We start from the raw sequence: 14088 nt of genomic DNA, 5'->3' as shown, positions 1-14088 counted from the left end.
TGTGGTGGCGGGCCCTGCGGCGGTCGCCCCACCTGCTGCCAGACCACCTGCTGCAGGACCACCTGCTGCCGTCCCTGCTGCCGTCCCTGCTGCTGTGGTTCCAGCTGCTGCAGGCCTAGCTGCTGTGGTTCCTGCTGCTGTCGCCCCACCTGCTGCTGTCGCCCCACCTGCTGCTGTCGTCCCACCTGCTGCCAGACTACCTGTTGCAGGACCACGTGCTGCCGCCCCACCTGCTCTAGTTGTTCTTGCTGCTGAGTGCTCTCCCCTGCACCTGCCTCTTCCTCACTCACCAGCATTTATGATCTAGTTTATCTGAGAGCCTAATCATGGAACGTCCCCCATGAAACCTCAGTTCCAACTGATTAATAGCTTCATCCAGAGCCTCAAATACACCTGCACTCCTCCACCATGTTATCACCAAATGGAAATATTTTCTATCTTCCACATTTATCCATGTGGACATATTCTTGCATTTTAAATAAATCTTGATTTTCCAGGCATACAAATGTAAGGTTATCTTGTGTCTTTATTTTTCCTTGCAAATTGTCACTCTTCTCTCTCATTTTTTTTTTAGTTGTTCTCTGTGCAGATTGAAACCAATGGTAGATGATTTTATGGACTCTACCTCTATTCCCTGAGCACTCCTTCTGCTAATATAGAAGGATGGTTCTTGGTTATTTAGAACAAGGGCCAGGAAACATTTTCCTGGTGACTTTGTCTGAATTAAGTAATATTTTGGGCAGATGAAAAGGGTCTCTATTAACAATCGTAATCCATTATAGTGGATTTGGCGAATAATTGCTTGAGCTATTTCTCCTTCATTAAGGACTGTAGTACTAGTCTTCTAGAGGGCTTCAGGGTTCCTGAACCCTAGTTACTTACAGGAGTGTTCTGATCATTAACTCGCTCTGTACAGGTTTGCCTTTCCTTCCTGCATTATTTTTCAAGTTCATTTCTAGCACTTCTAGAGCACTACTTGCTCTAAATTCAATTTCTTGTTCTTCAAAATACACACATGGTAAGAAAGTAGTGTTCCTAATCTGTTTGTTGGCCCTGAAAACATTTTTTATATCGTGTCAATGATTAAATAAGTTTTTGGTGAACTCTTAAGTAAAATGGTAAATCTCCAGAACATTTAAATGTTTGTTTTGCTAATTTCATTTCTATATAATTTCTTCAATCTTCTTTGCAGCAGTCCATCTGGCAAAATTGCCATGTTGAGAACACTCATTTAAGGTGAGGCCATGTTGTAGAAATACTCGTGTAAGCTTTGTTTCGAAGAAGGCCTCATTCAGGAGGACACTACCCTAGCTATGTTGATGGATGCGGAATCTAGGGATAATCACCCTAAGATGAATGTGCCATGTTGGATTCACTAAAAGGAAAACCCTGAATCACAGGTTCTTACACTGGTGCTTTATAAGGAAGTACTCTCAGGGGAAATATGCAAGAGTCTAGGGAAGCAGATAGCTTGCTAGAGTCAGTGAAGCCAAAATGTGTCTGTACATCACTGCTATCCTTGTCTGACCCTATAGGATGCTAGAGAATGTGAGTGGTACCAAAAATCTCTTTGTCCTAGAAATGAAAGGATTAGATCTTTGTATTCTGATATCAATTAAAACTAGGTGTGGGCCACCAGGGGAATGGGTAAAGGATGCCAAGAGGGCAGAAAACACACAGATGATATGGATCCTTTAAGCTGAGGACAATTACCTGGATAACAGTGCAGGTGAACAGCATGAGCCACTAGCAGTCCACACTAATCCTAACTCCTGATGGGACAGCTTTCTAGTATAAGGGCTCTAGGAAGGGTATTGTATAGTCCACCTTTAATACCACCCAAGACCACCTCACCATTGAGCACAACCCATCGATGGTCACAAATTCCAAGAAACCCACAAGAGAATTAGTGGGTGGGCAGCACTTTTGCTGCTTTTAGGTGATATGCTTACTAGAGAAACCAATGTCCTCAGCAGAGACCACACACTTCCTTGGCTATAGTTTTCTTATCAGGCCATAGGCATTGATCTTCCAAATTTGCAGTTTAGCTGAAACTAGAAATCCCACATTGACCTGGTGGGTTACCAGCTTGCTCCATAAATTACCCTGCCCACATTTATGTAGGAGTAGTTTTACTTCCTCAGGATGAAAGGATCAATTACCAAATGAAGAGTAGCCTAACTTGCCTGCTGATATCCTAGTACTATAATCCCAAAATGACAAAGTGACAGCCAGAGCTAAGCTTCCAATGGAACCTTGCTATGTCTTTTGGAAGTGACTTACCACCACCCCCACCCTGAAATCAACATCTCCAGGGCCATCAGGCCTGAGTTATGTGGGATTATGTGTTTAAAAAAATTGATAAAAAGATGGGATTTCCTACTACCTTCTCTGAGTATCTGTGATCACCAGGTTGTAAACTGACGGGCTGGAGCATCGTAAATTTTTTGAAACAAAGCCAATATTAAATGGCATCTCTGCACTATTTTCACAGTTATCCCATTCTCAGTATGAAAAAGATATAGGCTAAAAAACAAACTAAACATTTAGTAGACACAAAATTGAAAAGTTTTGTGTTAATTATAATGTATGTGGTAAGGTCTTGACTTGATTAATATGCACCTATTCATGCTGGGAAAAACCATGTTGTACACTGTAAAGATAGACAGTGAATAAGTGTAAATAAAATATTAATTAAGACAAAATAAATAAGTAAAATAAAGAAGAAAGAAAACAAGCTAAGTTATATAAGCAGGACTGTGAAAGTCAAGTACTTCATGTCCTCACTCAGTATATGTTGAAAGTCTGCACTGTAGAAATGGCCTTGTCAGACACCAGGCTGCCTGTGGCTGCAGGGCCTAATGGCTAGGACTGAGGCTTATCACCTCCCCTACTCACCTTTGGATTTCAGGTTTGTGTTTTGGGACTTTATAGAAACACAATAAATAGATGTGAATACCAGGTACAGTGTGTGTGGAAGAGTAGTCTAAGGAAGGACATTTCAAAGAAAAATAGAGACAAAGCATTAATGGGACAAAGAAATGTGGTATTATCTATTGAAGATAATTTTATAGTTTTATCAATGGGACTGGGGAGAAATGCTCACATGTTGGAATATTCACTTTGTAAGCTAAATAACGTGATTGAATGTATAAAAGAAAATGGAAAAAAAAAAAAAAAAAGACGAACTTGCGCCCCTTCCAGTCTCATCCAGATCCAGATACTGGTTCAAGCTAACAGCCTTGCCAACCATGCTGGACACCAGGGTACCTGTGTCTTCAGCTAACAGCTAGGCCCCACGGCCCATCCCCTTTCCCACTCGCCTTTGAACTCTCAGTGTTTTGAGATCATGCTGGTATCTTTTTTTCACTCCCGAGGTGAAGCTTAGCAGCTCAGTTTCAGGTGCACCTGTTCTTCAGAAACAGGGAGGACTTTGGGTCACCCAGGACCAGTCACAACAGTGCAGGGTGCTGGTGAGGAACAGGGAGACAGAGCAGAAGACAGATTGCCAATTTTATACTCCTGCACATTTTTGAACACTGAGAGATACCTTGAATAATAATTTAGGAAAGAACGTATAGATCACCATATACTAGGAACACTCGCAGAGACACAAAAATGTGAGCAATCAACAAAATGTCTCTCCCTTAAGGGTAAACATCAATTTCACATCACCTTCAAAACACAATGGAAGTTGTGGATATGTCAGATAAGCAATTCAGAATATTTGTAGTGACCAAACTAAATGAGATGGAAGAGAAAAGAGACAACGAGCTCCAGGAGATGAGGAAGTCCTTTCACAATTTGAAAGAAGAAATAAACATCATAAAAAAGAATCAAATGGAATTGTTAGGGATGAAGAATGTGATACAGGAGATTAAAACCTCCCTTGAAAGTATTAAAAGTAGATTAGATCACACAGATCAAATCTCGAATGTAGAAGACAAAACCCTGACATAGAAAACAGTATCAAAAAGACTCAGAGGGACCAGCAGTTGGCGAAATGGCTATGTCTGTGGACTCCCATGTAGTCAACCATGGTTTGAGTCCTGGACCGGGTTGCTTAAATTCATACCGGGCGTGTGTGTGGGTGTGCCTAAGATCCTGAGAAGAGAATGGAGGAGAAGGGATTGCAGTGTGGCCATCCTCCCTGGAGGATGATTTCTCGCTTTCTGTCTCTCTTTCTCTCTCTGTCTTTCTGGCGAGTGCATGCACCCTATAGCAAAAACCTCTAAAAAAAAAAAAAAAAAGACTGAGAAAACAACCAAGAAAATGAGGATAATATATGAGAAATACTAGATACCATTAAGCACCCCAACATCCAGATAACTGGTATCCCAGACAGGAAGAAAATAATAAGGGCATTGATAATTTATTCCATGAAATCCTGGAAGAAAAATTTCTAAACTTAGGCATTCAAATATCCAGACCCAAGGAATACACAGGACCCGAAAAAGAATCAACCCAAGAAGATCCTCTCTAAGGCACACCATAGCTAGATTGGCCAAAACCACAAAGAAAAGACAGTAAAATTGACAAGAGGGAAACATTAAGTTACTTACAAAGGTTATTCCATCAGGCTAACATCAGACCTTTCATCAGAAACAATGCAGACAAGGAAAGAATGGGGAAATATAGTCAAAGTGCTACATGAAAAACAATTTCAACCAACAATACTATACCTGGAAGATTATCCTTCAAATGGGAAGAAAAGATAAAAATATTCTTGGATACACAAAACTTGAAATTGTTTACCAACTCCAGACTACCTTGATAGGAGGTTCTGAAGGGAATGATCTACCAGGAAAACTAAAAAGTCAGATGGACAGTATAAGAGAATGAAAAACAACAAAGAAAAAGGCTCAATTAATGATAGTAACATGTCCAAAAATATCAATAATAGCTTTGAATGTTAATGGATTAAATTCTCCAATTAAGAGACAAAGACTGGTTGAATGGTTCAAAAGCTATACATAGGAGACCCAATAGTATCCATGAAAAAAATTTCTGGAAGTAATACATGAATATAGTAAAGTTGCAGGATACAAAATCAACATACAAAAATCTATAGCATCTCTATATACAAACAGCAGGCAGATTGAGATAGAACTGAAAAAAGTAATTCCATTTACAATAGCCACTAATAGTATAAGATGCCTAGGAATAAATCTAACCAAAGAAGTTAAAGATCTTCACAAGGAAAATTACAAGAAGCTAAATAAATAAATAAATACATACATACATAAAATGAAAATGACACAAAAAAGTGGAAGGACATCCCATGTTCCTGGATTGGAAGAACTAATATAATCAAAATGGCAATTCTACCCAAATTAATCTATATATTTAATGCAATCCCAATCAAAGTATCAGAGACATTCTTCACAGATCTAGAAAAGACAATCTTAGAATTTGTCTGGAATCATAAAAGACCTTGTATTGCCAAAGCAATCTTGCACAAGAAGAGTAGAGTGGGTGGCAACTCTCTTCCTAACCCCAAAATATATTACAAAGCTATGATAATCAAAACAGCATGATATTGACACAAAAACAGACATGGGGACCAATGGAACAGAGTAGAGACCCCAGAAATAAACCCCCAAACATATAGCCAACTGATCTTTGAAAAGGGTACAAGTAAATTCAGTGGGAAAAGGAAAACCTCATTAGCAAATGGTGCTGGAAAAACTGGATATCCACATGCAGAAAGAAGAATCAGAACACCTACCTCTTACCATTGACAAAAATCAACTCGAAGTGGATCAAAGATATAAACCTAAGACCTCAGACTATAAAACTACTCTTGAAAAACACTGAACACTGGGGAAACTCTGGGAGACATTGGGGTAGGCAAAGACTTCTTAAATAAGACTCCCAAAGCACAGTCAATAATCCCCAAAATAGACAAGTACACTTTAGACTAAGAAGTTTTTGCTTGGCAAAAGAGAGTAATTAGTGTGAATCAACAGCCCTCAGAATGGAAAAATATTTTTGTAAACTATGCATTAGATAACTAGAATACACAAGGAACTGAAGCAGCTATCCTGAAAACAGATGATCAAGCCTATTAAAAGATGGGAGAATGAGTTGAAAAAAAATAAAACACGACTGAATGTATAAAAGACATTGAAATAAAATAATAATAATAATAAAATAAAAATAAAAAAGAAGAGACAAATAAGGGCCTTATATAATAATAAATGGGCTAATTCATCAAGTAGTATCACTTATAAATATCATCACCCAACTCAGGAGCACCTAAATAATCGAAGGAAAGACTGCTGTAGCTAAAAGAAGAGATAGGGTTCAACACTATAGCTGTTGGGATTTCAGCATCCTATTATCTCCTTTCGAGAGATCTTTTAGACAAAAAATAAGCAGAGTGATACAATACCTAAATGATACTATAAATCAAATGGGCTTAACAGAAATCTATAGAACTTTCCACCCTAAGACCACTAAATATACATCTTTCTCACCCTGTCATGGAACCATTTCAAAGATTGACCATATGATATGACACAAATCAAGCCTTTACAGATTCAAAGGCATAGAAACTATATCCAGTATCTTCTCTCGCCATGATAGAATTAAACTCAGTATTAATTTCAAGAAACACCCCTGAAGATACGCAAACACATAGAAAATAAACAATCTATTGTAGAATGACTTCTAACTACTGAAGATATTAAGTATGACATCAAAAAAGTTATGGAAACAAATAATAATGAGTCCAAGAGTTTCCATAATCTATGGGACATGGCAAAAGCAGTCATAAGAGTGAAATTCATAGCAATTAGTGCACATAAGAAAAATATGGAAAGGTGGCGAATAGATAACCGAACATCATGCCTCAGAACTGGGAAAACAACAACAACAACAACAAAAGAATGTCAGGCGAAAAGAAATCATAAAGATTTGAGCAGAAATAAATGAAACAGAAAATAAGTGAACTATACAGAAATAAATCAAAGCAAAAGCTGGTTCTTTGAAAAGATTAACAAGATCGACACACCATTAGCTATAATGATAAAGAAGAAGAAAGAAAAAAAAACATAAATCAGGCAAAATTACAACAGACACAATAGAAATACAGAACATCATTAGAGGATACTATGAGTTACTATATTCCAACAAACAAGAGAACATGAAAGAGATGGACAAATTTCTGGATGCATATAATCTACCAAGACTGAATCAGGAGGACATGGAAAACCTGAATAGAATCATAATAAGCCATGAGATTGAATCAGTAATAAACAATCTCCCAACAATAAAAAGCCCTGGTCCGGATAGTGTCACTTTTGAATTCTACAAAACTTTTAAGAAGAGTTATTCCATAGCCTGCTCAAATTATTTTTAAAGATCCAAAAGGAAGGAAACCTTCCAAGTTCATTTTATGAAGCCTCCCTCATCCTCATTCTCAAAGCAGATAAAGATATGACAAAGAAGGAAAACTACAGACCAATATCTCGGATGAATCTCAACAAGATACTTGCAAATCATATTCAACAACATATAACAAAGATTATTCATCATGACCAGGTAGGCTTTATTCCAGAAATGTAAGGGTGGTTCAACATATGCAAGACCTTAAATATAATACACCGTATTAATAGAAAAAAAGATAAAACCATATGATCATTTCAATTGATGCAGAGAAAAAATACAACATTTGACAAAATACAACATTGCTTTATGGTTAAGACTCTCAGTAAGACTAGTGTAGAAGGATCATTTCTCAACACAATAAAAGCCATATATAAAAAACCTATAGCTAACACTATACTGAAAAGCTATTAGCTTTACTCTAAAACCAGTACTAGACAAGGCTGCCTATTTTCTCCACTACTTTTTAATATAGTGCTGGAAGTCTTAGCCAATGCAGTCAGAAAAGAGTACAATATAAAAGGCATTCAAGTAGGCAAAGAATAGTAAAAATGTCTGTATTTGCAGAGAACTTGCGCCCCTTCCAGTCTCATCCAGATCCAGATACTGGTTCAAGCTAACAGCCTTGCCAACCATGCTGGACACCAGGGTACCTGTGTCTTCAGCTAACAGCTAGGCCCCACGGCCCATCCCCTTTCCCACTCGCCTTTGAACTCTCAGTGTTTTGAGATCATGCTGGTATCTTTTTTTCACTCCCGAGGTGAAGCTTAGCAGCTCAGTTTCAGGTGCACCTGTTCTTCAGAAACAGGGAGGACTTTGGGTCACCCAGGACCAGTCACAACAGTGCAGGGTGCTGGTGAGGAACAGGGAGACAGAGCAGAAGACAGATTGCCAATTTTATACTCCTGCACATTTTTGAACACTGAGAGATACCTTGAATAATAATTTAGGAAAGAACGTATAGATCACCATATACTAGGAACACTCGCAGAGACACAAAAATGTGAGCAATCAACAAAATGTCTCTCCCTTAAGGGTAAACATCAATTTCACATCACCTTCAAAACACAATGGAAGTTGTGGATATGTCAGATAAGCAATTCAGAATATTTGTAGTGACCAAACTAAATGAGATGGAAGAGAAAAGAGACAACGAGCTCCAGGAGATGAGGAAGTCCTTTCACAATTTGAAAGAAGAAATAAACATCATAAAAAAGAATCAAATGGAATTGTTAGGGATGAAGAATGTGATACAGGAGATTAAAACCTCCCTTGAAAGTATTAAAAGTAGATTAGATCACACAGATCAAATCTCGAATGTAGAAGACAAAACCCTGACATAGAAAACAGTATCAAAAAGACTCAGAGGGACCAGCAGTTGGCGAAATGGCTATGTCTGTGGACTCCCATGTAGTCAACCATGGTTTGAGTCCTGGACCGGGTTGCTTAAATTCATACCGGGCGTGTGTGTGGGTGTGCCTAAGATCCTGAGAAGAGAATGGAGGAGAAGGGATTGCAGTGTGGCCATCCTCCCTGGAGGATGATTTCTCGCTTTCTGTCTCTCTTTCTCTCTCTGTCTTTCTGGCGAGTGCATGCACCCTATAGCAAAAACCTCTAAAAAAAAAAAAAAAAAGACTGAGAAAACAACCAAGAAAATGAGGATAATATATGAGAAATACTAGATACCATTAAGCACCCCAACATCCAGATAACTGGTATCCCAGACAGGAAGAAAATAATAAGGGCATTGATAATTTATTCCATGAAATCCTGGAAGAAAAATTTCTAAACTTAGGCATTCAAATATCCAGACCCAAGGAATACACAGGACCCGAAAAAGAATCAACCCAAGAAGATCCTCTCTAAGGCACACCATAGCTAGATTGGCCAAAACCACAAAGAAAAGACAGTAAAATTGACAAGAGGGAAACATTAAGTTACTTACAAAGGTTATTCCATCAGGCTAACATCAGACCTTTCATCAGAAACAATGCAGACAAGGAAAGAATGGGGAAATATAGTCAAAGTGCTACATGAAAAACAATTTCAACCAACAATACTATACCTGGAAGATTATCCTTCAAATGGGAAGAAAAGATAAAAATATTCTTGGATACACAAAACTTGAAATTGTTTACCAACTCCAGACTACCTTGATAGGAGGTTCTGAAGGGAATGATCTACCAGGAAAACTAAAAAGTCAGATGGACAGTATAAGAGAATGAAAAACAACAAAGAAAAAGGCTCAATTAATGATAGTAACATGTCCAAAAATATCAATAATAGCTTTGAATGTTAATGGATTAAATTCTCCAATTAAGAGACAAAGACTGGTTGAATGGTTCAAAAGCTATACATAGGAGACCCAATAGTATCCATGAAAAAAATTTCTGGAAGTAATACATGAATATAGTAAAGTTGCAGGATACAAAATCAACATACAAAAATCTATAGCATCTCTATATACAAACAGCAGGCAGATTGAGATAGAACTGAAAAAAGTAATTCCATTTACAATAGCCACAAATAGTATAAGATACCTAGGAATAAATCTAACCAAAGAAGTTAAAGATCTTCACAAGGAAAATTACAAGAAGCTAAATAAATAAATAAATACATACATACATAAAATGAAAATGACACAAAAAAGTGGAAGGACATCCCATGTTCCTGGATTGGAAGAACTAATATAATCAAAATGGCAATTCTACCCAAATTAATCTATATATTTAATGCAATCCCAATCAAAGTATCAGAGACATTCTTCACAGATCTAGAAAAGACAATCTTAGAATTTGTCTGGAATCATAAAAGACCTTGTATTGCCAAAGCAATCTTGCACAAGAAGAGTAGAGTGGGTGGCAACTCTCTTCCTAACCCCAAAATATATTACAAAGCTATGATAATCAAAACAGCATGATATTGACACAAAAACAGACATGGGGACCAATGGAACAGAGTAGAGACCCCAGAAATAAACCCCCAAACATATAGCCAACTGATCTTTGAAAAGGGTACAAGTAAATTCAGTGGGAAAAGGAAAACCTCATTAGCAAATGGTGCTGGAAAAACTGGATATCCACATGCAGAAAGAAGAATCAGAACACCTACCTCTTACCATTGACAAAAATCAACTCGAAGTGGATCAAAGATATAAACCTAAGACCTCAGACTATAAAACTACTCTTGAAAAACACTGAACACTGGGGAAACTCTGGGAGACATTGGGGTAGGCAAAGACTTCTTAAATAAGACTCCCAAAGCACAGTCAATAATCCCCAAAATAGACAAGTACACTTTAGACTAAGAAGTTTTTGCTTGGCAAAAGAGAGTAATTAGTGTGAATCAACAGCCCTCAGAATGGAAAAATATTTTTGTAAACTATGCATTAGATAACTAGAATACACAAGGAACTGAAGCAGCTATCCTGAAAACAGATGATCAAGCCTATTAAAAGATGGGAGAATGAGTTGAAAAAAAATAAAACACGACTGAATGTATAAAAGACATTGAAATAAAATAATAATAATAATAAAATAAAAATAAAAAAGAAGAGACAAATAAGGGCCTTATATAATAATAAATGGGCTAATTCATCAAGTAGTATCACTTATAAATATCATCACCCAACTCAGGAGCACCTAAATAATCGAAGGAAAGACTGCTGTAGCTAAAAGAAGAGATAGGGTTCAACACTATAGCTGTTGGGATTTCAGCATCCTATTATCTCCTTTCGAGAGATCTTTTAGACAAAAAATAAGCAGAGTGATACAATACCTAAATGATACTATAAATCAAATGGGCTTAACAGAAATCTATAGAACTTTCCACCCTAAGACCACTAAATATACATCTTTCTCACCCTGTCATGGAACCATTTCAAAGATTGACCATATGATATGACACAAATCAAGCCTTTACAGATTCAAAGGCATAGAAACTATATCCAGTATCTTCTCTCGCCATGATAGAATTAAACTCAGTATTAATTTCAAGAAACACCCCTGAAGATACGCAAACACATAGAAAATAAACAATCTATTGTAGAATGACTTCTAACTACTGAAGATATTAAGTATGACATCAAAAAAGTTATGGAAACAAATAATAATGAGTCCAAGAGTTTCCATAATCTATGGGACATGGCAAAAGCAGTCATAAGAGTGAAATTCATAGCAATTAGTGCACATAAGAAAAATATGGAAAGGTGGCGAATAGATAACCGAACATCATGCCTCAGAACTGGGAAAACAACAACAACAACAACAAAAGAATGTCAGGCGAAAAGAAATCATAAAGATTTGAGCAGAAATAAATGAAACAGAAAATAAGTGAACTATACAGAAATAAATCAAAGCAAAAGCTGGTTCTTTGAAAAGATTAACAAGATCGACACACCATTAGCTATAATGATAAAGAAGAAGAAAGAAAAAAAAAACATAAATCAGGCAAAATTACAACAGACACAATAGAAATACAGAACATCATTAGAGGATACTATGAGTTACTATATTCCAACAAACAAGAGAACATGAAAGAGATGGACAAATTTCTGGATGCATATAATCTACCAAGACTGAATCAGGAGGACATGGAAAACCTGAATAGAATCATAATAAGCCATGAGATTGAATCAGTAATAAACAATCTCCCAACAATAAAAAGCCCTGGTCCGGATAGTGTCACTTTTGAATTCTACAAAACTTTTAAGAAGAGTTATTCCATAGCCTGCTCAAATTATTTTTAAAGATCCAAAAGGAAGGAAACCTTCCAAGTTCATTTTATGAAGCCTCCCTCATCCTCATTCTCAAAGCAGATAAAGATATGACAAAGAAGGAAAACTACAGACCAATATCTCGGATGAATCTCAACAAGATACTTGCAAATCATATTCAACAACATATAACAAAGATTATTCATCATGACCAGGTAGGCTTTATTCCAGAAATGTAAGGGTGGTTCAACATATGCAAGACCTTAAATATAATACACCGTATTAATAGAAAAAAAGATAAAACCATATGATCATTTCAATTGATGCAGAGAAAAAATACAACATTTGACAAAATACAACATTGCTTTATGGTTAAGACTCTCAGTAAGACTAGTGTAGAAGGATCATTTCTCAACACAATAAAAGCCATATATAAAAAACCTATAGCTAACACTATACTGAAAAGCTATTAGCTTTACTCTAAAACCAGTACTAGACAAGGCTGCCTATTTTCTCCACTACTTTTTAATATAGTGCTGGAAGTCTTAGCCAATGCAGTCAGAAAAGAGTACAATATAAAAGGCATTCAAGTAGGCAAAGAATAGTAAAAATGTCTGTATTTGCAGATGACATGATGGTATACTTAAGGTTCCCATGAAAAACCTTGTCGAAGTAATAAATGAATACAGTAAAGTGGCAGGCTAAAAAAATCAACATCGAGGGAAACAGCAGTTCGCGGATGTAGTCGACAGCGGTTCGTGTCCCGGACCCAGTGGCTTAAAACTCACGCTGGGTGCGTGTACTTGCATGCCCAAGATCCCTAGAGGGGAATGGAGGAGAAGGGATTGCGGCGTGACCTTCCCCCCTGGGGGGGGCGTGATTTCTCGCTTTCTGTCTCTATGTCTCTCTCTGTCTGTCTGGCAAGCGCATGTGCCCTATAGGGAAAAACCTCTCAAAAAAAAAAAAAAAATCAACATCCAAAAATCTGTAGCATTTCTATATATAGACAACAAGTTTACCAACGTAGAACTGAAGAAAGTAATCCCTTTTACCATAGTCATAACACGTATGAGATACCTAGTGATAAATCTAACTAAAGAAGTCAATGATATTTACAATAATGACACCAGAGAGTGTAAGGCAATTTAATGACCAGCAACTCAACACAGAGGGTAAATTGGAAAGGTGAGAAATAGTATAAGAGGCAAAAAGCCTGAGTCATATAAGTTGAATTGGCAGGAAAACATTCAAAACAACATGAGAAATCACAGTGAGAAAGGGGAAATGTCCTAATTACCTTCACTATCTCATGTCAGTGGTTTCTAGTTTCATATATAAACATTCTTGGCCCACCTGACTCACTGTGAAAGAACCAACATTCCTATTCATGAGTCAGATTTATCCTCCTGGATGCCCGCAAGTATCTGGGAATATAACACTCAGTATCAAGTGTTGACTCCACATCCTGTGGTAAATGAGACAGATGCATACAGTAGCGAATGGCCAGATGTCTTGTGACAGCTGTTGTTAAGGAAGCTAAAGCAAGAAAGGCCCATTAGAGGAGATTCAGGAAGAGCTGTTGGGATAAGTGCTAACACATCAGGAAAAGAGATTGTTTCCCATCCATCCTGAACACTTGAAGCACCTAAACACACTTGCCTAATTTGATAATTGCCTACTTATCAGCACAAAGAGTAAGAAGGATAGGGTGCTGCCTGATGACAGTAGCCTTCTTGCAGGGTATAAAAGGGAGTGTGGGATCAATAAACCTCCAGACCTATCCAACCCACCTTCCTGGAAACCCACCCAGAACCTCTACTCTCTGACACCATGGTCAACTCCTGTTGTGGTTCCACCTGCTCTGGCCAGAGCTGTGGCCAGACCTGTTGCTGCCGGCCCACCTGCTGCCAGACCACCTGCTGTAGAACCACTTGCTGCCGCCCCAGCTGCTGTGTATCTAGCTGCTGCCGCCCCAGCTGCTGCTG

At 37.6% G+C, this 14088-nt stretch overlaps 2 protein-coding genes across 2 annotated transcripts in view; both read left to right on the top strand.

Annotated features, from left to right (window-relative positions):
- Positions 1-255, top strand: part of LOC102476236 (keratin-associated protein 4-2-like) — a 13597-nt gene extending 13342 nt beyond the window's left edge. Inside the window, exon 2 of the mRNA XM_014590710.1 lies at positions 26-255. Within this exon, the coding sequence (XP_014446196.1) occupies positions 26-255 (230 nt within the window). The remainder of the gene's footprint in view (positions 1-25) is intronic.
- Positions 256-13933: 13678 nt separating this feature from the next.
- LOC114004461 (keratin-associated protein 4-2-like) overlaps positions 13934-14088 on the top strand; it is a 10936-nt gene continuing 10781 nt past the window's right edge. The window contains 1 exon segment of the mRNA XM_027774770.1: positions 13934-14087. Within this exon segment, the coding sequence (XP_027630571.1) occupies positions 13934-14087 (154 nt within the window).

Source organism: Tupaia chinensis, unplaced genomic scaffold, assembly GCF_000334495.1.
Source record: "Tupaia chinensis unplaced genomic scaffold, TupChi_1.0 Scaffold000477_1, whole genome shotgun sequence".
Lineage (NCBI taxonomy): Eukaryota > Metazoa > Chordata > Mammalia > Scandentia > Tupaiidae > Tupaia > Tupaia belangeri.
This window is presented reverse-complemented; position numbering and strand designations above follow the sequence as displayed.